The sequence below is a fragment of the Aspergillus eucalypticola genome (genome assembly GCF_003184535.1).
Source record: "Aspergillus eucalypticola CBS 122712 chromosome Unknown BO83scaffold_5, whole genome shotgun sequence".
Lineage (NCBI taxonomy): Eukaryota > Fungi > Ascomycota > Eurotiomycetes > Eurotiales > Aspergillaceae > Aspergillus > Aspergillus eucalypticola.
The window spans coordinates 1,271,428-1,291,851 of NW_020290279.1; the positions used below are offsets into that span (position 1 = coordinate 1,271,428).

The window sequence follows — 20,424 nt, forward strand, 5'->3', positions numbered from 1 at the left end:
AAAGGGGTGCAGGCTGCAAGGGTGGCGACCGCTGCAATCTAAGGCACAAGTCATCTTGATGTGGGCCCTGATATGGATCGGGTTGGGTGCATTTGTATCTGTCCGAATACAATGAGATGAGCATTACTCACCAATCAGTGTGGAATGGCCTAATGTACCACGGATATTGGTACTACAATTTTCAGTCTAGAACAAACACATCTAGATAGAGAGACAAATTGGGGGGGGTGGGTGGGTGAATGTGGCTTCGGTTATTCTCGGGCCAAAGTAGTCAGGAACCAATTGAAGGGCAGCCCTAAATTAAGCTGGGGATTCATCCTAGTAAGCTTCATTTCTCCGCCCGGGGATCGGAACAGTTCCGGCCTGAGGAACAAGAGTACAAAGTAGCTACTTGTATATCCCCGATTTTATCCCTGGTAGAGCTATCATAACCAGTGCCCCAAGAGTGCTGTTGATTAAGATTAAGTACTCAAATCAATTGAGTATTGAGTGTTACTGCAATAATAGCTGCAGGTACTAGTGTCCCAAATAGGCAAGCCGCCTGCATCAACCCCGCATCTACAGGACACGTGAGTCCCGGCCACATTCCTCCAGCTGCCTTTAAATTACTCCATCTCTTCAGCTCTTCATTCTTCATTTTGCCAATTGTCAAGGCTAGATTTCAGCTCGTGTTCACTACTCTTCAAGTTTGCGTGGCGCAGTCCGTGCTCTTAGATATCCGCCGACAATCCCTGGTTGAGCCAATCTAGACCCAGCTTTTGGTGAAGCTAGAAGCAAGGGGAGGTACATCCTGGTGACGAACGCCACGATCGCCACCTGTGTATGGGTAGAGTGCTATGAGCATACCTTGCCACAAAGCCAGATGCGCGTCGCTTCAGTTAACTGTAGAGGGCTTTTTCACAGAAGATGCTCTGTGAGGAGGCCCCTCCCGGTGGCAGCATTACCGGGAAGACGTGGACTGTTAACGACAAGCTATTCTCGAGGTCCTACAGAAGTAAGCATGCTCATGCCATGTTCGGTCAACGTGGTATCGATGCAATCTATTGACATAATATCAGCCTCCACTGTTAGATACAGTGATCGGAGAGCACTTTGAAAAGGTCGTCAGCCAATATGGCGATAGACCAGCGTACGCTTCCCCTCTACCATCAAGCTTGTACTTTTGAGGAGCGGTTCTGACATGGATAAGTGTCATATGCAAGCAACAAAATGATCGAGCGACATATTCTTCCCTTGATGCTAGAAGCAATGCCCTTGCGCGTGGTCTTGAATCTGTCGGTGTCCAGACCGGAGACCGTGTGGGCGTCATGCTAGGGAACTCCATGGAACATGCTGTTGTATGCTGCCAGCCTGTGAAAGTCTTTCTCAGATATCTCGTAATAACCAAAGATCTCGCAGGCAACCTATGCACTTTTCAAGCTGGGTGCGATCCTGGTAGGTAGAACGCTTACACGCCATTAGACCAGGGCTGATACAGCATTAGGTTCCACTCAATCCATCATTCAACGCGACTCAAGTAGTCTCCGCCCTGGCTCATCTAGAAGCAAGTCATCTGATAATTAGCACCGAATCAAACCTCCCCCGAAAGGACCCAAGAAGCAATATCCCACTTCTTCAACACCTGATTCCGGACCTCTCCAAGACCTGCATCGAGTCAGAATTAGTTCCCTCACTGAAGAACATCATCTCAGTCGACAACTCATCCGGTCGTGTCAACACCTCCGACTTCAACTGCTTAACAGCCTACAAATCACTTACCTCTGACGCAACGTCCGACAAGAGCGCCCTACCACCTCGCAACTTATCCCCAACCGACATAGTTAACATCCAATTCACATCCGGAACGACCGCAATGCCCAAAGCAGCATGCCTAAGCCATCGATCTATTCTCAACAACGGCTCCCAAATCGGCGACAGAATGCGCCTCACCCCGGAGGACATTGTATGCTGTCCGCCCCCATTATTCCACTGCTTCGGATCCGTACTAGGATACATGGCCACCGCCACCCACGGTGCGGCCATCGCATTCCCAACAGAAGCCTTCAATGCCAAAGCAGCCCTCCGAACTGTGCAAGAAGAAAAGTGCACTGCACTTTACGGCGTACCGACAATGTTTATCGAAGAGCTCAGTCTTCTAGACGAAGGGGAAATCCCCAACGAAGGCTTCCAGTACCTACGTACAGGCATCGCAGCCGGAAGTAGCATACCCGCGGAGTTGATGAAAAGACTACACAAGGTCCTAAATCTCACCGAGCTGACAATATGCTACGGAATGACAGAGACCAGCCCCGTCTCTGCAATGACCACGACAGACGACCCCATTGACAAACGGATAAACACCGTTGGAAGACTACTCCCGCATGTTGAAGCAAAGGTCGTGAGCCTGGATGATCACAATAACATTTTGCCCATCAATACTCGCGGAGAGCTCGCAGTGAGCGGCTATCTCCTGATGAAAGAGTACTGGAATGATCCGGTAAAAACGGCAGAAATTATGATTCCTGATAATGACGGAAAAATTTGGATGCATGTGAGTACTACACATTCTACCAAAATAAACACAGTAAAGCTTGCTTGCTCCTTATTAACCTTTTTGATTTAGACGGGCGATGAAGCCTCCATGTCTCCCGACGGTTACATTACCATCACGGGCCGTGTAAAAGACCTCATCATCCGCGGCGGAGAGAACATCCACCCATTGGAAATTGAGAATTGTCTCTTGACATACCCCGGCGTGATCGATGCCTCGGCTGTGGGCGTGCCAGATGAGCGTTATGGAGAGGCTGTGGCTGTGTTCATTATCCACCGGGGACCTGAGAGTGAAGCTGCGGATGAGGATAAGATCCGGCAGTGGGTTCGTGAGAAGCTGAGTAACCATCTTGGTATGTTTCATTTAATTCACCGAAATGCTCTGTCAAATCTTAAGAGATCGCTAATTGGTTGGTATAGTGCCAAAATACGTTTTCTTTCTGCAACCATCAGAGTCATTCCCCAAGACTGCAAGCGGCAAGGTGCAGAAGTTCAAGCTTCGGGAAGATGCCGTCAAGATGCTAAAGGAGAAGTATATTCCTAGCTGAGTAGTTATATTTTGGCGGTATTCATCTACATAGAGGAACTTTGGAGTGGTATATAGGGCATACAATCTTATTAGTTCAAGTATATCATCTGAAAGAGCGTACCGAAAATGGTAACTCGACTGTTAATTATTGGACATATGTACTTGAATATTCTATATCGTATGCTCCAGAACTGCCGGTAGATATATACCAGGTCTTCAGTCAACTTTTTCTAAATCAGATTCTACGTTGCTTTGATTGTCATCATGTTCCAGATGTCATGACTGGATAATCTATTCATAATAGAGCGGGTTGTTGTTTTGTTAATAGCTTAACGTTATATATAAGCTGGTAGGAAGGAGGGCCCCAGGCTGCTCCAAATAAAGTAGAATCGAACTCCAACCCCGCTCCTCCTTCAAGTCATGTACTATCTATGCCGGAACCGGCGCATCTTAAAGACAGAACTCGACCTCTCCTCCCGTCTATCTAAGGGTGGGGGTTAAAAGATCCAGAGGGGAGTGGGTCGCCATTCTACTTCTTAGATTAGCGTGGCTTGTCATACTTATATCCGAGTCGCTGTCCCGGCTCTTCCGTGCTCTGCCAGGGTTCGTCTGTCACGTCCGGCCTCACTACCTCTCCCGATGTCACTGTTGTCAGACACGCGGGGCCGCGGAGCACTCTTGTCTCCCTGGTGTTCTGCCCCCAGGTCCCTAAGAAGGCTGCCTCGCTGTGTCGTTCGAAAGCGTCTCTAGGTCCGTTCCGTCATTATCCGTCGTCGGATATACTAGTAGTCTACTAGGTTCGTTACGATCGCGACCCGTCCCGACAGGCAGTGCTGGTATGCGAAGGATTAATTATGGTACGCCTTTTACAGATAAATTAGTTATAATAGAGTTATCTTATCAGAAGCTCAGGGACGCCACTTCTTAGAAGAACAGGCAGGATTGTATCATCAATAAGTGAGAAATGAGATTCAATATACTTAATTGGTTGTTTCCCGGCCACTCCTGGACGTGGAGATGACCGAAAAGCCTCTCTGGTCAAGCAGTCGAACTGGGATGTGCAAATACCCTACTTGGACTAGCAATGCTCGCTTGGATTCAGTGTCCAGCCAGCCACAGTGGGATCATCCCGCGGGTACAGCATGCTAGGTATGCACCTTGCTGCATGCTTGGCCAATCAACAAGCGTCACGCAATCAGATTCAGTCAAAATACACGCAAGGCCTGTTCAATTCAGCTGAGCTGGCGCACAGATGAACATAACTCACTACCCCTGAACAACAGAGCTCGTGCAATATTCTATGTATAATGCAACGGTCGAAGATATAAGCAGCGGATTATCTACACCAAAGGGGTTGCAGTGCCATAATGTCAAGAGAGATGGTCGATATGTGCGTCAGGTGGCATTTAAACATGCATTGGCCGGAATTGCCGAGGTGCTTTGTGAAGCGGACGAGGTACTTCAGATCTCGAATATCGGTATCTGGAATGGAAGATCAGCAGCGACTCAGGTGAAGAGATCGCACCTACTAGATGAGACACTGCACACACCACCGATTTACAGTTTGTCTGTAATGAGTGGTGGGTCCCACAATTGAGTCTGTGCTGTAGAGAAACCGCATATCACTTCCCAGAACAACGGAAGTTTATGCATGTATACATTACCAGCTGAACTGTGGGGCTTTGTTAGATTAATCTCTCTACCCTCCATGGGGTTGTGTCCTTTCATGTCCTACTTACATCTTTTTCTCTGCGAGCAATTATCTGACAACCCCCATACGCGAACGGCAGATTGACCAGACTGAAGGCAAAATGTTTGACAAGCTGAAGAAGAAGCTACACCATCACAAGAACAAAAGTCATGCTGCCGAAGCACCTGTGAGTATCAAGGAAAAATATGTTGTGTTGTTGCGTAAAGCTCACATCTTCATTTAGGAGTTGCCGACGGCAGATGATGCAAAGGTAGCTTCTCCCGGACTCGAAGAAGAGAAGAAACTCCCAACCAGGAAAGCCGCAAATTCGTTGCAGGCCGACCCACAGCCTGCGGCACAGCCAAATGCTTTTGCAAAAGATCTCTGGTGGGACGCCCTCCAGAAACTGCCCGCTGCGAAGCAGACTCAACTGAAGAGCATGGGATTCGGAAAGCTCGGCTCGGGGGAATCGGTCGAGACTGGTATCGACGATCTCGTGGAGGCTGTCAACAAGAAGCAGGAAGAGTGTGAGAAAAAATTCTGGCGTGTCTCAGTTGGAGATAACGACATTGTCCTGCGGAACTATACAACGAAGATCGTCGGTTGGGTGCAGAAAGCCGGTGATATTGCAATTCAGTTCGCACCGCCGCAAGCTAGTATGCCATGGTCTGCTATCAAGTCCCTCATGCAGGTGGGTGCTTCACAAGAGGTTATCTGTTCAATTGTACATGCAAAACTCACAATCAATAGGTCCCCGTCATTGAAGGGGAACAGATGGCCGCCTTGCTAGGAGCCACTGAGAAGATTGTTCGCATCGTCAGTCGGGGACAAGTCTATGAACAAGTGTACTTGTCAAATGTCCCCGGCTCACCCGAAGATAAACTATCGAGGGGTCTGCAGGATGCCTTATTGAGGATCTACACTACCTCATTGGAGCTTCTAGCAGATTCGGGCGGTCTATTCTCTAAAAATACCGCTCATAGGACCCTTGATGCGATCCTGAACCCGGGGAATGTTTCTAGCGGGCTCTCAGCTCTTGCACAGCAAGAAGATGAGCTTCTTCGTGATGTCCAAGCATGTGAGACTCGACGCAGTGCAGCAGCAGATGATCGAATGATCGGGATGCTTGACGCTCTGAATGCTCCATTAACACGAGTGGATAAGAATGTACAGACTCTTCTTAAAGGGATGGAGAAGGAAGGGCGCATTGCATTGCTGGAATGGATTTCGTCGGTGCCGTTTGGTGACCATCATGGCAACGTGAAAGAGGGGAGGACACCCGGAACGGGTGAATGGCTGTTACAGGACAGTAGTTTTTGTAGTTGGGAAGAAGCCAGCTCATCTGGTATTTTCTGGCTTCAAGGCTCTCGTAAGTCTTCAGTACACTCACCATTTGTTCTTCCATACTAAAGCAAAGCTAGCCGGTACGGGAAAGACGTACCTCACATCGCGAGTCATCGATCTTTATCAGAGCATGCTGAGCGACCCTCCCAAAGATGAGGGTTTCGCCTTCTTTTACTGCAACAGGAATGAAGAGGATCGTGGAAAGGCACTGTCTGTTTTCCGAAGCTATGTGCGCCAACTTTCAACTACCCCGGCCAGTCCCGAATCAATCCAGACTGAGTTGAAGAAGGCATGCTCGGAGGCTCGAGAAAGCGGATCAAAGCTCAGCTTCGAAACCTGCAAGGAACTAATTGCTGAGTCTTTGAATGTGTACCCAAAGACTACGCTGGTGATTGACGCTCTCGACGAATGTGATTCAGAATCTCGCGATATAATAATTGATACGCTGAACACTCTTGTGTCTGAAACGAACAATACCGTCAAAATATTTATCTCAAGTCGACCTGATCCGGATATTCAGGCTCTATTGGTGAGGAGTACCAGCGTCGCTATTCAAGCAAGTCACAATCAAGCCGACATTCAGAAATTTCTCGAAATACAACTGGACAACCTCGCCAGAAAGACCGCCTTCATTGGCCGGATGAAGGCAAAAATCATTGCTAAGCTTCTGGAGGGTTGCCAGGGAATGTAAGATTCCGGGATCACCCATCCAACAGTACAAGGTTGCTAATGTTCGATAGGTTTCAATGGGCGTCGTTGCAGGTTCACCAAATTTTTAGATGTAAAACTGAATCAAGCGCTTGGAAGCGACTCGAAAACCTTCCAGAGGATCTTCAGAAGGCATATGATGAGATATGGAATGAGATTGAAGCTTTAGAGGAGCCAGACAAGACCCTCACTAAACGCGCGTTGACATGGGTAATGGCCGCACACAAGCCCATGAAGACCAATATGCTCCTATCTGCGATCCGTGTAGGATCAAAAGATGACGAAGAATTCTTGGCTGATGAGATTGACGAGCAAGGGTTACTATCACTTTGTAACAACTTCCTTGTGATTGATTCAAAGATGGGGGTGTGGCGTTTCTCACATGCTTCGGTCATAGAATACTTGGAAAGCAGGCACAATTGGACCCTCCCTCAGGCACATTGCCATGCCGCTACTGCTTGTCTCTCGTTTTTCATCAACGTCTACGAGGATGATCTGGAAACTGTGCCCAATGAAGAGCTGCAGGATTTCTGGCGGAGCGAAGAGTCCATTCCAGATGGAAAGTTCGACATCATCGACATACGGAACCCATTTCACATCTACATTAGACACTACTGGGTTGTCCACGTGCATGGATCCGGCTGTTCCGAAGAAAGCACGGTGGCATCCCTTTTGAAGACCTTCCTCGGGGCCCCCGATGACAGCAGTGTACAATATCGGACATGGTACAGGCAAGTGCGGCTTGATGCGAGCATGAAGCCCCTTCTTGACAACTCAACTGGCTGGGACATCTCTGGCTTCGATAGCAATACCTTCAACTACTACCTCCCTCCCCTGGAACTTATCTATATTCAGATTGGGTATATTTGGGGGAGCGAACTAGAACCAGAAGATGCCGCCATTTTCGCCATGTGTCGCTTCGCATTTGACAAGATTCTGTGGGGATGGTGACAAAACAGAGATATCAATATCTCTCGTCTGAACCAACGAGGCCACGACCTTCTCACGGTTGCCGCCATAGGGGGCAGTGTGCCGATATGCCAGCACTTGATCGCCAAGGGCGTCGATGTCAACTTCCGGATAGCCGCTGAGGGAGATAACATTGACTACGGAAGTGCTCTTGTTGCAGCAGCACATAAAGGACGAACTGCAGCCGTCCGCTGTTTAGTGGAATCCGGAGCTGACGTGAATATGTCATACTCCTATGGACAAGGGCGATTTAGGAACGCACTGGTAGCTGCCGTGGATGGGGGTCATCTTGAAACCGTCAAGTATCTGGTTCAGACGGCGAAGGCTGACCCCAACATACCACCAGAGGATACAGATCACCTGGGTTCTGCTCTGGGAAGAGCAATTGTACAGAAAAACCATGAAATGGTCAAGTGCTTGGTGGACGCTGGAGCAGATGTGAGCAAGCCGCTAGGACGCATCGACTACTACAGTGCCCTTGAGGCTGCCGCTCACAAGGGGCAACTCAAGACTGTTAAGTACCTGGTTCAGAAAGGAGCAGATGCAAACATGGTTGCCCAACCGTGCAGCCTTGAAGGTTACTTTCACGGTACTGCCATTGAAGCCGCAGCGCATGCTGGAAAGATTGATGTTGTCAGGTACTTGGCTCAAGAGGCACATGCCGAAGTGAACGTGGCACATTCTTATGGCCATGGCAGTCCTCTTGTAGCTGCGCTCGCAGGCGACAGGTCGAGGTGGGATGGCGATGACGGGGCCGACGAGGATGGTGTCGACTACCTGGAAACCGTCAGGTGTTTGATCCACGAAGCGGGAGCTGACGTCAACTTACCACTTCGCTGTGGTGAATATGGCAGTGCTCTCGCAGCCGCAGACGAGATTCACGAAGTCAAGCTTTTGCTGGAAGCAGGATCTGATGTGAACATGCCATTGACCCAGGGTAAATATGGCAGTGCTCTTGCAGCTACCGCTGCAACGTCTAGAGACCCCGAGATTCTGGAAGCTCTGCTAGAAGCGGGAGCCAATTTGAATATGCCTCTTCCCGGTGGGGAATATGGCAGCGCCCTCGCTGCTGCATCTGCAGTAAATGAGACTGAGGCGGTCAAAGTCCTTCTACAAGCCGGAGCAGACGCAAATATGCAAATTCCTTACGGAAGCTATGGCAGCGCCCTTATTGCTGCGTCCGCAAGAGATAATACTGAGGTGGTAGAGATCCTCCTAGAAGCCGGAGCAGACGTAAATATGCAAGTTACTGTTGGGGAATACGGTACCGCCCTGATAGCGGCAGCTTCAGCTTGGGCTGCCACGGAAACTGTCAAGTGCCTTTTGACATCCGGTGCTGATGTGAACGCACTGCCGGCAATTGGAAATTATGGAAGCGCCCTAGCAGCAGCAACTAACCACGACATTGTCAAATGGTTTCTTGAAGCAGGAGCAGATGTGAACGCGCATCTGCCTCGTGGCGAATACGGAAGTGCACTTGCGGCAGCAGCCTCCCACAACTTATCGGATATTGTTAGAACACTGATAGATGCAGGGGCCGATGCCAACATGCCACTACAATCCGGAGAGTACACCAATGCCTTTGAAGCAGCAATTCCTACGTTGAATCTTGACATCCTCAAGGCCTTTATAGACGCAAAAGCAGATGTTAATCAGCCAGTGAAGAAGAAAGACTACGGCAATGCCATCACCATTGCTGCGATGTCTGAATATGACATCGACAAGCTTGAATTCTTGATTGAGGCTGGTGCAGACCTGAACCAGACCCACCCCGAGGCGAAATATGCGACTGCTCTAATTGCTGCTGCGTTCTTTGGACTAAAGGATTCGGCGAAGCGCTTAATTGAGGCTGGAGCGGACGTGAATATCCGGCTGGAAAGAGCGGGCCTTGCTACTGCTCTGCAGGCTGCCCAAACTGCTGTCACGGAGGAAGATATCGAGAAGTTTAAGACATACTGTTCCACGGATGAGCGAGTGGCTGAGGAGGTTAAGGAATTGGAGAATGGGAGAGCTGAAGTAGCCGAGCTACTTCATCAGCATGGCGCGACTTCTTGATTGAATGAGGAGCCTTCTAAACAGATCAACGGCTAAATCGAAGACAGGCGTTTCTAATTGAATAGTGCTAAGTATTTGCGTCTATAAAGGCCTTGAAAATGTCAAGATCCAAACTGTCATTACTGAAGAGATTTACGATTTAATTTATAAGGCCACAAGCACATGTTGTAGTTCAAAGTAAAAATTGGTTCTCGATCACATCCGGAAACTTGAGGGCCCTATACACGAAATGGATACCAGAGAGATTGAAAATCAACAATCGTATCCTAAGCGAATATGAAGCTCTGTTATTTACTTGGCCGAGCCTTCTAGTATCACAACAGGATGACTTGGCCACTAATCTCATGTTCCGTAGTAATGGGAATAAGATCTACTTCCCTGACTGAAGACAGAGTATATACACCATTAAGCCCACATGTACTTCAATTGTTTTTAAGACAAAGAACACCTATAGTACAGATACCATAAGAGCATAATTTGGTACATATCTAGTGCAAACCGAATAAGTTCGGTCTGCCAACCCGCTAACCATACTCAACACCAGCGACTTTGGCCACTTCCCCGGCGTAGGTTTCTAGATCCTCGCATCAGCTGAGATACGCAGCTATCGGTCGGTTTGAACCTCGCTTCAACGTGGTCATTTTCTGAGTAAGTTGGAAAGGCGCGTATAGTCCCTTCCACGCGGTACCTGTTCATGTATGGCAAATACAGCCGTGGAGATCGTACCACGATTCTGGGTTCTTTAAAGCCACATCAAAATAATGGAAAGGATATCAGGGGTGGGAAAACAGGTCCATTCATCCTTGAACTTATATCACTGAAATTTTGTAAATTGTTTTGATATTGAGGACACATCTTAGGTAGTAACCACAAATAGGGCAATGAAAGGACAGGTAGATGAGCCCCTATTGGGTCCAAACCAGATAAATCAATGAACAAGTAGCAGAAATCTGCCCGTACCAGCATGGGGGGATAGAAAGGGTTCATGTATGGAAATATATTAGCCAGCACGCAGGCTTCATACCATCATTTCTTTGTGTTTCAGTTTTGTTCGACGAATGCGAGAGACTCGTCAATGTGGAAATTGGTAGCATGATACCTTCTGGCTTTGATTCTCTGAGCTATTAGAGTCTCATGGTATATGTATCTTATCTTTCAGGGCCTTTGTATAGTAATATGAGGTTTTAGGTTTTTCTGTCTTCTCTTACAAAAAGATGAAGTAGTAATATAGTATCATATTCAAGTCTTCTAGGTGGCCTTTACGTGCCTGAGAGCCTCCCAGAGTACTAATCGCGGCTTGATAATAAGAAAGCATCATTTTCACGCAGACGAAAGGATAGAAATGTGCAATGTTGATAGATGGATAGTTATACTAGGTATTTTTCAGGTCTCCTGTATTTCAAATCGACAGGAGAATATAAGAATATCATCCAATCATATACTGCTTCCTTGCTCGAATTAGCCCTCTAGATCTTCTTAATTCGAGCTAGTCTTTCAAGAGTCTCGCCCCTTCGAGGCGTAGTCACTAACGTCAACATATTAGAGTAATTCTGTTGACACACAGCGGCGAAGTGGACATCTTATCCAAAAGTAGCGGCACGATAACAGTCGGCTTGTTGTATATAATCGAGTTTGAAGCATCAACTTAGAACATATTAGATATCGGTTCGTTGACTTGGTATGTGTCATTGAAGTCAATTGCGACCATAATTTGGGGCCCAATTCTTTAGAGGATGAACCGCAGTATTATCATTGCACCGCGGTTCAATGTGTGTAGTAAGCTGAGAATATTTTCTCAACTAGAGGATTGATTCGAGGACCATCGACCCGAGTTGAATTGGCTCTTAGTGACTTATTCATCACTCACTTGAATATACTCGCCTAATGATGTCATTTGACTTGGTTGTCTCGGTGTCCGTGTCTGATGAGTGCCGTGGTGGTGACAGCCCCTGGGAACCTGACAATGATGATGAGTATCAGGAGGAGAGGCAGAGTCTGTAGAATCTGTTTCAAGCCCGAACGGAGAACAGCAATCAATAGCTTGAATGCAGGGACTATTCAAGGCTTCGTCGATGGTGAGCCTTTTCTCGGGGTAAATGTGCAGCATCAGGAGGATCAGAGACCATATGTAAGGGCTCGGGTAGTCTGCAGGCCGGAACCCTGGCTGCCATTTGTGGATATCAGCCCAATCAATAAGGCTGACAGAACGGCTTTTACGAAATTCCGCCCAATTAAGTACAAACCTTTGGAAATGCCTATCCTTTTCAATGTCGGCGACCTCCCAGGCCATGTTATGGTTGAACAAGTATCGTCCGATCAAGGCACAGGCCCATACATCAAGCCGGCGAGGGTCATAGTATCTACTGTACCATACCTCATGTGGCAGATAGGGTTCGGTACCGCAGATGTTTTTATTCGAACACTGGCGGACACTATCGGGATTTATCTCGGGGTCCCTGAAGACTACGGCGAAACCAAAGTCGGTTATCTTGAGAACACCCTTTTCCGTGAGGAGCAGATTATCTGGCTTCAGGTCTCGATGGGCGATGCCATGGTTATGAAGGTGGGATACACCACGTAAAAGCTGCTTGAACAGGCATAATTTGCCAGTGGTGCTTAGCCGACCGATCGAAAGGACATCTAAGAGGTCACCCTGGCTGCAGTATTCCATGACAATGCTACACTGCCTCTCCTTGATGCAAAGGTCAACAGATTTGACGACATTTGGATGACAAGCATGACGAGCGACGATGAATTCTTTACGAATATCGCGCACGAAAACATCGTATGGGGCATACTTCCTCTCGAAGAACTCCTTGGCAACATAACGAGTTGTCTTGTCTTCGCCGTTGCGCTTATAGACGACGCGGACCTGTGCGTAGGCTCCTCTGCCAAGAACCTCGCCTTTGCTACTGTAGAAGGCTTCCTTCATCTTATAGGCTTTCATCTCCTCGAGCACATACATACTATTGGATGCTTCGGAGGTTAGGCTCGTGTCGAAGTCGTCGGGGACCTCCACAGCTTGGTAGTCGCTGCTTTGGCTAGAAGTGGGCTTGGAGCCTGGCATGATCAACTTCCCAAGGCAATCATCCAGCTCGCTGGAGCCGACACTATGGTCGATGCTCGAGAAGGAAGAGGAAGAAGCAGTGGAAGACATCGTATTTATATCAATACGAGTCTGTTGAGACGAGTGGATCTTGATCCGAGCCACGATGGGATATACCTGGAAGCAAGGTATATCCGATGAGATACCGTTGTGTAGGTCACAACGAGAAATAAAGGGGAAAGGATAGAGAAGGGAGTGGAGGAGCAAGTTTTTGCAGCCAATATAGCAAATGGTCGACTGCAATAGTTAGAAAGCTAAGTTGGGCTTATAGAGCTATGTCCTGCTATAGCTAGAGCCAACAGTACTTTGCAGAACAAGAGTTGAACGATGGAAAGGAGGATGTTGGCGACGGGGGAGTTTCTGTGGGAAGGAAGCGGCATCTAGGCAGTAGAGTCATGTCATACTTGCACTTCGACGAGTTTTCTCACGACATCATGACATGACTATGGCAGGGCAAGCGATGCCATCAGCAACACCAGCCTGGAGCGTCATCGCTCCAGAGCCATGAAGGCCGCAGGCAAAATCTCGGAGATGATGTAGACGCCTATTTCCTTCTAAAGGGTACATAATAGATATAGATACAGATATAGAGTATGGATATAACAAATTCACCAGGTGCTAATCGATGAAATTGAATGGCATCAGGGAAGCGAGTCTATTCTGAGTATTGAATGACCGAGGCAAGCTACTTTAGGAAGGACAAGATTAGATTCAACGAAAGTTGGCTCTGTTGATGCTATAGACGAGCGTTAACACTACTTAGTGGAGTCCAGCCGCCAGTCTGACGTTTCATTCTTCCCAGACTTCCCAAAGCACATTGAACTGGGCCAAGGCAACATGACCCAACCACTTAACTATGCTGTTCCTGCGTCTACAGCACATATGGTCAACGCATGAGCAATAACCGACATCATTGTTGGAGCCTCTCAGTAGGCCACTTGGCGGACTGAGTTATCAAGATGCTGGTCCTGTGAAGCAGTGAGGATGCCGACTGAATGGCACGTGACATAGCTAACGTATCCAGTATTGTTCCATCTTGGATATAGTTGCCTTGTTCCACAGGTATGTCCACGGAATGCAAATTCATCATTGCTAAACCAATGTATAGCAAAGAGCACTGCATTCTCATTGCGGCGTGGGGGTGACAAGCTTGCTAAAGCAAGAGCTTTGAGGTATTTCCCTTGCTCATTTATGACAGTTCCGATAGTGTGCTATGGACATGGGGTTTACCCATTCAGCGAGAACACACTGCAAACAAGTGCAGCAGAAACTTCCGCTCCGAAGCCAAAACCGCAAAGCAGTTGAATGATTTAGAACCTGCAGGTAAGCGCAGAATTCGAAGGAGAACGCTGTGCGTCAATAGCCACCAGGATTTCCGAGCAAGCCACAACACCCAATCGAGCAACATCGGAGTCCTGATTTGACCATCAGAAATCCTGAATACCAGTTTCGCCTTGCAGATGAGACTTGACTTCTCCATCGTCTACTCCTTCAACAAGCCACTCTGGTTCTTCATCGTCAAAGTACTTTTCCTGCTCGACGTTCCAATCATCGTACTCGTCATTGTCATCAACCGCAGTATAATCGAAATCGCCGTCTTCACCCCTTAAAAACCGCAAGGTCATCTCCCATCGCCATGCCTTCTCCCCTTCTTCCTTATTCGGGGGAATTTCGTCTCGATCTTCCGCGAGGATCTCTCCGTTGGGACCACGAGTATAGCTGAACATGGCGTGAGGATCAGGGTGGGAAAGAGCCTCGAACTTGGCCTCGGATCTACACAGGTCCGCTTGCAGCACACCTGAGAAGCCTTTGGCACGTCCTTCGGCCTCCCTCTCGGCTGGAGTCTGGAATCGACGGATTAAGCGATCATACAGCAAGGGGTCTGCAGGGCTGGCATATTAGCTTGGCTTAAACATCCCCTGTCATAGACAGAGCGACTGAATGTGAAACCAATCAGTCTAAAGGAGACAGAGCGAGCGGACCGGCTAGCTCGAGATCAGCAGAGAAATACTCCGGATGCATGTCCAGATAGCGCTTGCGCCGATTTTTGATTCTCGTCGCCGCAGATGGTGACTGGGTTCTTTTTACGGGGTCCGACTCCATCTGCGAAGAGCCTGCCTCAGGAGCGACACCCGTACCCATGGGAAAAAGAGGCATAATGGGGGTAGTAGTTGAACCGAGGTGGATGATGACGATGGGAAGTTGGAGGATGATGAGAAGCGCGGCGAGACACGCGGGGAAACTAAACCCATTCGGGCCGGAAGCGCGCGGACGGCAAATGGAAATTATCCTCAGCGTCAAAACGTCGCCCGAGCGAATAATGACCGTCCGTTGATCAGTCCGACTTTCTATCTGAAAAGTACCGGTAAGACTAGCCTGGTTTCAATCTGTTTCACAACGTGGGTCCCTCAGGGATTCTTCTTGGCTCACGTTGTGGCGTTGCATTGAAGCTCCCCGCCCCAGCTCTTCCGCTGTTAAATAGAAGCCAACAAACATACAGTCGCGAGATGGACCTAGACTAATTGGTTCCTACAGAAGCTCTCAATTGATCGGTCTTACCGGATTCCCTCAGGGTTGGAGGTCTGACATCATGTCTTCCCTAGCTGGTCTTGTCCAGCCCACCACCAGACAGCTGCTGACTGGCACTGCTCTGCTGTTTCTGACGGCATTCTACTCGCCATTGACGGTGCTGATGCTGACGCCAGTATATGGCTCGGCTCCTGCCCATATCTTCCATGGCTATGGAGTGGCACTTGTTGGCGCTGCTGGATGGTTCCTTAAGGACTACATCCAGCGATTGACCGGCCGCCGGGCTCTTTTCCTGCTCCCTGTTGTGGCATTCTGGGTTCCTACCCTTCAGAGTTTCTTGTTCGCATCAAGCTCCGTTATGGGAAACCCCTTCGGAGCTGTGGTCACCGAGGTCATTTCCTACTACCCTTTGGTTCTGCTCTCTGTGGCTTGTGCTGGTAAGCTGGTGCAGTCGGGCTTGGATCTGGGCCAACACGGTGATGCAGTCGCCGAGCACGTTCCTCTCGTGGTCTCCTATATCCTCTACAAGACCGGCGAGAAGTTCGCCAAAGCATTCCTGGCCAAGTTCATTGGAACAACCTTCTTCTTTTCTCGTGCTGGTCTCCAACTCTTGCTCCCAGTCTTCTACACCGCTATTGCTCCTTCCAAGTTCCTGCTCTTCGCTATTCCCTCCCTTCTGTTCTCCATGACGTCCAATGTCCACATGAACTCTGGAGCCTTGAACTCTTTCCTCAACGAGGAGGGATTCGCCCTTGTTGCCCGCCAGGACTCTACCACCGGCTACATCTCCGTCTTGGATAACCTGAATGATGGGTTCCGTGTCATGCGTTGCGACCACAGCCTGCTCGGCGGCCAGTGGACCAAAATGCCCAACAACTACAACCCTGCCGTGATGGACCCGATCTACTCGGTCTTCACCATGCTCGAGGCCGTCCGTCTGGTTGAGACCGACCACGGCGAGCCCCGCGTTGATGCCAACAGTAAGGCACTCGTCATGTAAGCTCAGCAGCGACCCCCTCTCACTCCAAAATTTTAACCTCTCGCAGCGGCCTCGGTGTCGGCACCACCCCCTCTGCCCTCATCCACCACGGCATCGAGACCACCATCGTGGAACTCGACCCTGTCGTGCACAAGTTCGCCACCGAATACTTCCACCTTCCCTCGAACCACATCGCCGCCATCGAAGACGCCACCACCTTCGTGAAGCGCACCCCCCCAGCCCAGTACGACTACATCGTCCACGACGTCTTCACCGGAGGCGTCGAGCCCCTCGAGCTCTTCACTCTCGAGTTCCTCGAAAGCTTATCCTCCCTCCTTAAGGACGACGGAGTCATTGCCATCGTAAGCCCTCCCTCCCCTCTAAACTCCCATCACCTCCCCATCATCCCACAACTAACCCCCCCAAAAGAACTACGCCGGCGACATCTCCCTCTACCCCGCCGCCCTAACCGTCCGCACCATCCAATACGTCTTCCCGACCTGCCGCATTTTCCGCGAAGCCTCCGACTCCGACCTCACCACCGACTTCACCAACATGGTGATCTTCTGCAAGAAGAGCTCCGCCACGCCGCTCACCTTCCGCGACCCCGTTCCGGCCGATTACATGGGCAGCAAGTTCCGCCAGATGTATCTGATGCCGAAGGTGGAGATCGATGCGAGTCGCTTCGAGAGTATCGAGAAGGGCGGTCGTCGTGTCCTTCACTCTATGAACACCCACCTGCTTCATAAGTACCAGGATCGGTCGGCTCTCGAGCATTGGAGTATTATGCGTCATGTGTTGCCTGATTTTGTTTGGGAGAATTGGTGATGGCTTTGATACTATACTCTTCTTTCGGTATGTAATTTTTTTACTGTGTCTCTGAGAGATAGATTGATTGGTGTTCGTTGTTGTGGGTTCGGATATTTGTATTCCTACTAGTACTAGGTGTGGTTTTGGGTGGTTATTGCATAATATAACTTTATAATATCATGATTTAGTTTTGAGTTTGGGAGTACATAGTGTGTCTGTTCTGTCTTTAAAACCACGCCCAACACAGAGTATACAATTGAAGCTATTCAATATCTATTCCTCAATACCCACAAGTCGGACTCCAAAGCAACGCTAACGAAGAGAAGTCTTTCAACCAACCATATTCAAAAGCTAAAAAGCAAGCACCGTAAAAAACGCAATAGATACTATCGAAAAAAATTCATTCATCTTTCTCCGACTCCTAAGAAAAAAAAGAAAAGCCAGCCTAATCCATTCTGGTATCACAAACAGCAACAGCAGCAGCAACGAGAAAGCAGCAGCAGTAACAACAACGAGATGTCACCAAGCCAGCCAGGCCACAATCCCCCCGCGTTAGTTATAATCACTCATTCCAAATATGTTATCTATGTACTGCATCGTGAATGTGTGAAAAGGAAAATGAAAATGAAAAAGAGAAAGAGGGAATAAAGCTGAAAGAAAAAGGAAAGAATAAAATTACAATCCAACATCAACATCAACATGAACAATGACCGCCCTAATGACAGGATGGAAAAGAAAAAAGAAAAAGAAGAAACAGCATCTACTACCCATCGCCGGTGTATCTGATTTATCTTTTTACGCTGATGGGCTGCCGCGGGGACTTGCCCCGGGTTTCTTGACCAGGCCGGCGAAGAAGTTCGCCAATGCTTGGTTGTGGGCTTTTTCGTCGCCGGCGGATGATGAGAGGGTTTCTTTTCTTTGGGAGCGGCTGGCTTCGCGTTCCTGTTTGGGGTTGGGGTGGTTAGAGATATGCTAGATTGGGATAGGGGATGGTGAGTGGGTTATCTTACCTTTAGCTTGCGGAGCATGTCGTCTGCGTCGACTTGGATTCCTCCCATGTTGAATTGTACGGGACCGATATGTTCATTGACTCGCCCGTTGTCGTCTAATGGGGACATCTCGAGCTGGGGCACCTTCTTCACGGAGCGGTCTTTCTCGTCCTCCGCCTTCAGTTGCTCTAGGACCTCGAGCTGCTTCGTGAGGAAGCTCTGCATATCGGATGTGTCCACTTCGATCTTGTTTCCGTTCCGTTGGCTGCCTGTTAGAGCCATTGATGTGTCGCGCTTCGGGTCCTGGATGGTTTGCTCGAAGATCGCTACGGCGCTGGTTCCGTCGTCCACTGCGTTTGCGGTTTGTTCGTCGGAGTTGCGATCGTCCACGCCGTTCGTGAGAGGCTCCGGGGGATCCTGAATCTCGATCGACCATGCTGTTGATATGCCTTCCATGTCAAAGCCTTCACGGATGATTCGGATCTTGCCCCAAGAATCCCAATTCGAGGGAACCAGGATCTTGTCCCGGTCGATCACGTTGTGTTTGAGGGACTGTCTTTTTAAGAGAGAGTGTATGCCGAGGGAGGACTGTATTAGGCTCTGCAGGGAGTTTGCGAGGAACGGTGTGGTGTAGATCAACGACGCGCCGTCTGTTGCTGTTAGAATCGGATCTCAAGCGGTATTGGCTGCTGTACTTACGCTTGAGTAGTAGTGTTCTCATGAACTGAAGGATAAAGTCGAATTGCTCTTCGTGCCATCCGTGGTCCTTCTCCAGCTTTTCAATTTTGTCCGCCTGCATAAGACTGTCAATATAGACTTCCCGGAAGCCCGAAGTAGATCAACATACCCCTTGGCAGACCACACACATGGGGATTCCAAGCCCCTCATCCCACTCGCCTGGCCCCAGCGGTATCGTCACAGGGCCTCCGGAGCTGGTAAATCCTTGTGCCCCTCCTGAACTCGGATCCGTGCCTCGTTTCCGGTCCCTCCACTCTGTGAGATTCTCTTCCATGACGATCTTCGTCTCGTCATCGAGCGATATCAGCACGTGTCGGAGAAGACGGACCCATTCCCGGAGTCGCCGAATCCATGTCCATGGGTCCGACCAATCCAGTAGGATCACGACGAGTGTTTCCGGAATCGATTGAGGGGTCAGGAGCGGCTTGAGGAGGGGAGCGAAAGATAGAGAAGGTTCAGAGAGTAGGTATGCAGAGACGCGCGCAAGAGTATCTATTCGCCGGAGCACTTTTGTTCAGCCACCCATATAATGCAGGCTGAGCCTACCACTCAGCCCAACTCAGGGAACAAATTACCTTCGTGGTCCGCATCCAGCACATCCTGATATGTATACCCCAAAGCGAACTGGTTGGCTACCGGCGGTACCCTCCCCTTTCGCTTATCGTTTGACAGACTAGGATCGGAAGAATCGGCGGCGAGTGTGTCCAGGAATTCTCTTTGACTCTCAGGCGTGCCTCCTGGAAATCAGTCCAAGTATTAGCGACCCACCCCAAAAACAGTAAAATGCCGATGCCGTTCGACGGCAGCAGAAACCAGGTCTTCGCACCTAGGATAAGCAAATTCTTCTCAGGCAGACGCTTTCCATTCGCGACACTATCCAGCATAGAAGACCAGATATTCTTCTTCGGTCCATCCTTGCTCGACGGCCGGCTATTGTTTCCGGTGCCGAACCTGGAGCCGGGGATCTGGCTTGACGCAGACATCGTCCGTTCGATTTCGACTAAATTCAGTTGGCGCAGACCATGCCATGTAACGTCCGAATAATTGTGAGGCTAGTCCGACGGCTTTGACGCGTGAGCCGCGGAGTTTGGAGGAGATGATGGATATCGGTCCAAGCAAGCGGACTTGGGGTCAGGGGAATCTGGCGTTGGGGACGATCTCTTGTAGCGATTAACGGCGGGTCCGTGGCCAAATTGCCCACCCGGATGAGCTGTATCGTAGGTAAGCCCGCTGTTGCTATTTGAATCACACAGGTGGTGGGGGTTGTCAGTTCAAGAGGAAGGCGGTTTAGTCGAGAAATACGTTTAAGTTGCACTCCAGTAAACAATCCAAAGTGTCGGCGTTCTTGCGGGTGGGACCCTCCCGCGGAGCCAGCCCGTGATGAGCTGAACCCGCCAGCTTTTCTGCTGCTTCCAGTCCCTCCCTCTCAGCCACTCACTTTCTTGCTTC

At 49.3% G+C, this 20,424-nt stretch overlaps 7 protein-coding genes across 7 annotated transcripts; 4 read left to right on the top strand and 3 right to left on the bottom strand.

The window, feature by feature from the left end:
• Positions 1-628: 628 nt before the first annotated feature.
• BO83DRAFT_355631 (putative AMP-binding enzyme) lies at positions 629-3,174 on the top strand. The gene is made up of 7 exons (XM_025529155.1): positions 629-994; positions 1,059-1,129; positions 1,190-1,337; positions 1,399-1,434; positions 1,484-2,530; positions 2,603-2,882; positions 2,950-3,174. The coding sequence occupies exons 1-7, from the start codon at positions 863-865 to the stop codon at positions 3,075-3,077; spliced, it is 1,842 nt and encodes a 613-aa protein (XP_025391332.1). The 5' UTR covers positions 629-862; the 3' UTR covers positions 3,078-3,174.
• A 1,695-nt stretch (positions 3,175-4,869) lies between these two features.
• BO83DRAFT_460023 (uncharacterized protein) lies at positions 4,870-7,751 on the top strand (the record flags this gene model as incomplete). Its single annotated transcript, XM_025537192.1, has 5 exons — positions 4,870-4,935; positions 4,993-5,439; positions 5,499-6,117; positions 6,161-6,779; positions 6,833-7,751. The coding sequence occupies 5 exons, from the start codon at positions 4,870-4,872 to the stop codon at positions 7,749-7,751; spliced, it is 2,670 nt and encodes an 889-aa protein (XP_025391333.1).
• Positions 7,752-9,593: 1,842 nt separating this feature from the next.
• Positions 9,594-9,764, top strand: BO83DRAFT_298212 (uncharacterized protein; the record flags this gene model as incomplete). The annotated part of the gene is made up of 1 exon (XM_025527123.1): positions 9,594-9,764. A coding segment is annotated over one exon (171 nt), but the record flags the coding sequence as incomplete, so codon positions are not given.
• Positions 9,765-11,290: 1,526 nt separating this feature from the next.
• On the bottom strand, positions 11,291-12,981 carry BO83DRAFT_332671 (putative serine/threonine protein kinase; the record flags this gene model as incomplete). Its single annotated transcript, XM_025528304.1, has 1 exon — positions 11,291-12,981. The coding sequence occupies one exon, from the start codon at positions 12,979-12,981 to the stop codon at positions 11,677-11,679; it is 1,305 nt and encodes a 434-aa protein (XP_025391335.1). The 3' UTR covers positions 11,291-11,676.
• Positions 12,982-14,357: 1,376 nt separating this feature from the next.
• On the bottom strand, positions 14,358-15,087 carry BO83DRAFT_386269 (uncharacterized protein; the record flags this gene model as incomplete). Its single annotated transcript, XM_025532659.1, has 2 exons — positions 14,358-14,812; positions 14,913-15,087. 2 exons carry the CDS (start codon positions 15,085-15,087, stop codon positions 14,358-14,360), a joined length of 630 nt encoding a protein of 209 aa, XP_025391336.1.
• A 208-nt stretch (positions 15,088-15,295) lies between these two features.
• On the top strand, positions 15,296-17,396 carry BO83DRAFT_355638 (spermidine synthase). The gene is made up of 3 exons (XM_025529156.1): positions 15,296-16,455; positions 16,506-16,800; positions 16,868-17,396. The coding sequence occupies exons 1-3, from the start codon at positions 15,521-15,523 to the stop codon at positions 17,264-17,266; spliced, it is 1,629 nt and encodes a 542-aa protein (XP_025391337.1). The 5' UTR covers positions 15,296-15,520; the 3' UTR covers positions 17,267-17,396.
• Positions 17,397-17,969: 573 nt separating this feature from the next.
• On the bottom strand, positions 17,970-20,271 carry BO83DRAFT_205136 (dynein family protein). Its single transcript, XM_025526668.1, has 6 exons — positions 19,802-20,271; positions 19,551-19,712; positions 19,085-19,467; positions 18,937-19,030; positions 18,259-18,887; positions 17,970-18,190 (listed from the first exon to the last, which is right to left on the bottom strand). Exons 1-6 carry the CDS (start codon positions 19,956-19,958, stop codon positions 18,044-18,046), a joined length of 1,572 nt encoding a protein of 523 aa, XP_025391338.1. The 5' UTR covers positions 19,959-20,271; the 3' UTR covers positions 17,970-18,043.
• Between the last annotated feature and the right edge of the window lie 153 nt (positions 20,272-20,424).

Excerpts from the sequence above, each read along its gene's own strand:
- BO83DRAFT_355638 (XM_025529156.1), top strand. The coding sequence starts at position 15,521 with ATGTCTTCCCTAGCTGGTCTTGTCCAGCCCACCACCAGACAGCTGCTG. Across the intron at positions 16,456-16,505 it reads AACAGTAAGGCACTCGTCAT|CGGCCTCGGTGTCGGCACCA; the intron begins GTAAGCTCAGCA and ends AACCTCTCGCAG. Across the intron at positions 16,801-16,867 it reads ACGACGGAGTCATTGCCATC|AACTACGCCGGCGACATCTC; the intron begins GTAAGCCCTCCC and ends CCCCCCCAAAAG.
- BO83DRAFT_205136 (XM_025526668.1), bottom strand. The coding sequence starts at position 19,958 with ATGTCTGCGTCAAGCCAGATCCCCGGCTCCAGGTTCGGCACCGGAAAC. Across the intron at positions 19,713-19,801 it reads GAAGAATTTGCTTATCCTAG|GAGGCACGCCTGAGAGTCAA; the intron begins GTGCGAAGACCT and ends ACTGATTTCCAG. Across the intron at positions 19,468-19,550 it reads GCTGGATGCGGACCACGAAG|ATACTCTTGCGCGCGTCTCT; the intron begins GTAATTTGTTCC and ends TCCGGCGAATAG.
- BO83DRAFT_355631 (XM_025529155.1), top strand. The coding sequence starts at position 863 with ATGCGCGTCGCTTCAGTTAACTGTAGAGGGCTTTTTCACAGAAGATGC. Across the intron at positions 995-1,058 it reads ATTCTCGAGGTCCTACAGAA|CCTCCACTGTTAGATACAGT; the intron begins GTAAGCATGCTC and ends ACATAATATCAG. Across the intron at positions 1,435-1,483 it reads TCAAGCTGGGTGCGATCCTG|GTTCCACTCAATCCATCATT; the intron begins GTAGGTAGAACG and ends ATACAGCATTAG.